Here is a 2,789-nt window from a genome sequence, read left to right as displayed (position 1 = left end):
GCCGCGTCAGCCCGATCGGTATTTGAATAGCACAAAGGAACCGCCTCGTCTGGATTGGCGGCTCGGGCCCCAGGTGGGCGGGCGGCGGCTGCCAATCCAAGACCAAGGTGCCCGCAGATAGGTCCCGGGCTCGGGGGGCGGGCTCGGGGACGGGGTATAAATAGCGGGGGCTGGGCATAGCCGCGCTTAGTGCTGGCCCTGCCGAGCGCGGACGGCCAGGCGGACGAGCCAGCAGACAGCGCCGGGCATCGGGTGGGGTTGGCGGCTGCTTTCGCTGCCTTTCCCGAGTGGGTGGCATCCAGCGCCTGGCACGGCCGGTCCTGCCCGGCGCGGCCCCCGTGGGAGCAGTGGCCCCGGGCAGCGCCGGCCTCGCCGCGGGTGGATGCGGGCCCGGTGGCCGTCGGGCGGCCGAAGCTGAGCGGCCGGCGCGGAAGATGGAGTGCGCGCTGGACGCCCAGAGCCTGATCAGCCTCTCGCTGCGCAAGATCCACATGTCGCGCACGCAGCGCGGCGGGCTGAAGCTGCACAAGAACCTGCTGGTCTCCTACGTGCTCCGCAACGCCCGGCAGCTCTACCTGAGCGAGCGCTACGCCGAGCTCTACCGCCGCCAGAGCAGCGCCCTGCCCGGCCAGCCGCCGCACCCGCTGTACCTCGACGGAGCCGCCGCCGCCGGCGCCCTGCCCTTGCCGCCCGCGCCCACCCTCGGCGCTCCCCCGACGCTGGGCGAGCTGGCCGCCGCCGCCGACTTCCAGACGCTGCCCGCCAACGCCGGACCCGACGGCCTCCAGCTGCGGAGCTGCGCCCTGGCCAGGCCGGACTCGCCGTCCATGTTGCTCCTGCCGCCGCCGCCGCCGCCGCCGCCCACCGACGACGCTGCTTTGGGGCTGCCCGGCGCGGCGGGCGTGTGCCGGGACTCGCCGCTGCCCTTCTACCCGCCGCGCGGCTACCCCAGCTCGGGCTCCGCAGGAGGAGGAGGCGGCGGCAGCGGAGGCGGCGGGGCTGACTTCGGGATCCCGTGCGCGCCCTCGGGGATGCCGCCGCCGTCGGGGCCCGCGGCGCACTGCTCGAGCCGCACCACCGTGCTGGATCTGGACACGCACGTGGTGACCACGGTGGAGAACGGCTACCTGCACCAGGACTGCTGCTGCGCGCCCTGCCCGCCAGGCGGCCTCGTCCCCGCCGTCGTGGCCTCCTCTGCCAGCTGCTGCCCGCCGCCGCCACCGCCGCTGCCTCCGCCCAGCCCGGGCGCCAAGCGCAAGTACGAAACGGCGGGCGGCGCTGGGGACCCGCCGCTGTTGCCGCCTGCGCCGCCCGGTGCGCCTTCGCCCTTCGCCTCCTGTGCCAAGCGCGCCCGCTTGGAAGGCTTCCCCGCCGCTGGACAGGCGCCCTCGCCTTCCTCCTCCTCCTGCTCCCATCCTTCCTCCTCCTCCTCCTCGCCGGACGCTTCCAACATCTCCAGCCTGATCTCCATCTTCGGCTCCAGCTTCAGCGGCTTGGTGAGCCGGCCGGCGCCAGCGGCACCGCCGTCGGACTCGGAGCAGCTCTCCAGCGGACAGCTGTGCGGCAAACAGGCGCTGGCGAGTTTGGGGGCTTGGACGCGGGCCATCGTGGCCTTTTGAGAGCGGCCGGGGTCGGCTTTTGCGGGGCTCTCCCCGCCGCTCGGCCCCTTTTCGGACGCTGTGGGGGACGGCTGTGATTATTGGGGGGTGGGCGGGAGACCCTGAAACAAAGACTGGACTTGCGGGGGTCTGGGCTGAACCTGGGAGGGGAGGGGGAAAGGCTTTTGGGGAGGGGGGACGTCGAACCGAGCGAATGTTTTCTAAAATTTGGACCACGGAGTTCCCCGGGGCCACCGGAGCTCAATTTTTGCAGCGGAGGGACGGCCGAGGAGAGGCGAGGCGATTCGGGCAGCGAGGAACGCGGAAGACGGGCGAATAACTTTTCCTTTGTTTCTTGATTTCCCGGCGCTTTTGAGTTGGAGGGGGCTCTGGCGCTGCCTTTTTTCTGGGCTCCAAGCCTTCTTTGGTTTCCTTTTTCTTTTAAAGAGGAGGGGGGGTCATTTTTTAAAAAACCCGGGGGGGGGAGGTGGGACCGTGAACGAGTGCGAATGCCGCATGGGAGGGGGGGAAGGCCATATTTTTTTTGGGGGGTCTCGGTGGGGCAAGAGTTAGTTCTGCCTGCTTGGAAGGGGGCATTGTCGGGGGGGGGGAAACCTAAAGTGGAAAATTGGAGACTGGTCCCTACTTGGAAAGAAGGCGATTTTTCCTTTCCCGGCTGTAAGAGCAATATTTTTAAAGGCTTCCGAGTTCTATTTTAAAAGCCCCTTGAAAATGCTGGGTTTTCAACGGATTTCGCTCTAGAGTCACTGCCCCCCAACTCAAATGTACTGTATAAACCCCCCTCCCTCACTTTGCAGCCGCTTTGGGTTTTGAGGAGGGACCTTTAGCGGACATGGGCCTCCCCTCCACCGAACCCTTTTTTTAAAAAAAATCCCCAACGTTTTATGCTGCAGAAAGAAATTTATTCAGAGGGTGATTTTTTTTTTTTATTGATTGACCACGTTGGAGATGGTTGCTATTTTGTCCTTGCATGTACACAAACACCACAACTCACACCCTTGCACCCTCTTAAGTAGTCCATTTGCAGATGGGGTTTGGGGGGGGGGGGTAACAGCTCCCATCATGCACAGCTGTCTGCCTCCCTCCATCCCAAGGGAAGCCTGAAAGAAAGAGGCAAAACAACTCTGCCTGCTCCTCAGTTCACTCTTTTTGTCTCTTTAAATGAGTTGG

The 2,789-nt window shown here is 65.4% G+C and overlaps 1 protein-coding gene across 1 annotated transcript; it reads left to right on the top strand.

Moving 5' to 3' along the window:
* Positions 1–205: 205 nt before the first annotated feature.
* IER5L (immediate early response 5 like) lies at positions 206–2,083 on the top strand. The gene has a single exon (XM_032232377.1). The coding sequence runs from the start codon at positions 435–437 to the stop codon at positions 1,617–1,619; it is 1,185 nt and encodes a 394-aa protein (XP_032088268.1). The 5' UTR covers positions 206–434; the 3' UTR covers positions 1,620–2,083.
* Positions 2,084–2,789: the final 706 nt, after the last annotated feature.

This window comes from Thamnophis elegans, chromosome 16 (genome assembly GCF_009769535.1).
Source record: "Thamnophis elegans isolate rThaEle1 chromosome 16, rThaEle1.pri, whole genome shotgun sequence".
In the NCBI taxonomy this organism is placed as follows: domain Eukaryota; kingdom Metazoa; phylum Chordata; class Lepidosauria; order Squamata; family Colubridae; genus Thamnophis; species Thamnophis elegans.
Note: the sequence above shows the minus strand (reverse complement) of the source record. Positions and strands in the feature narration are given on the sequence as shown.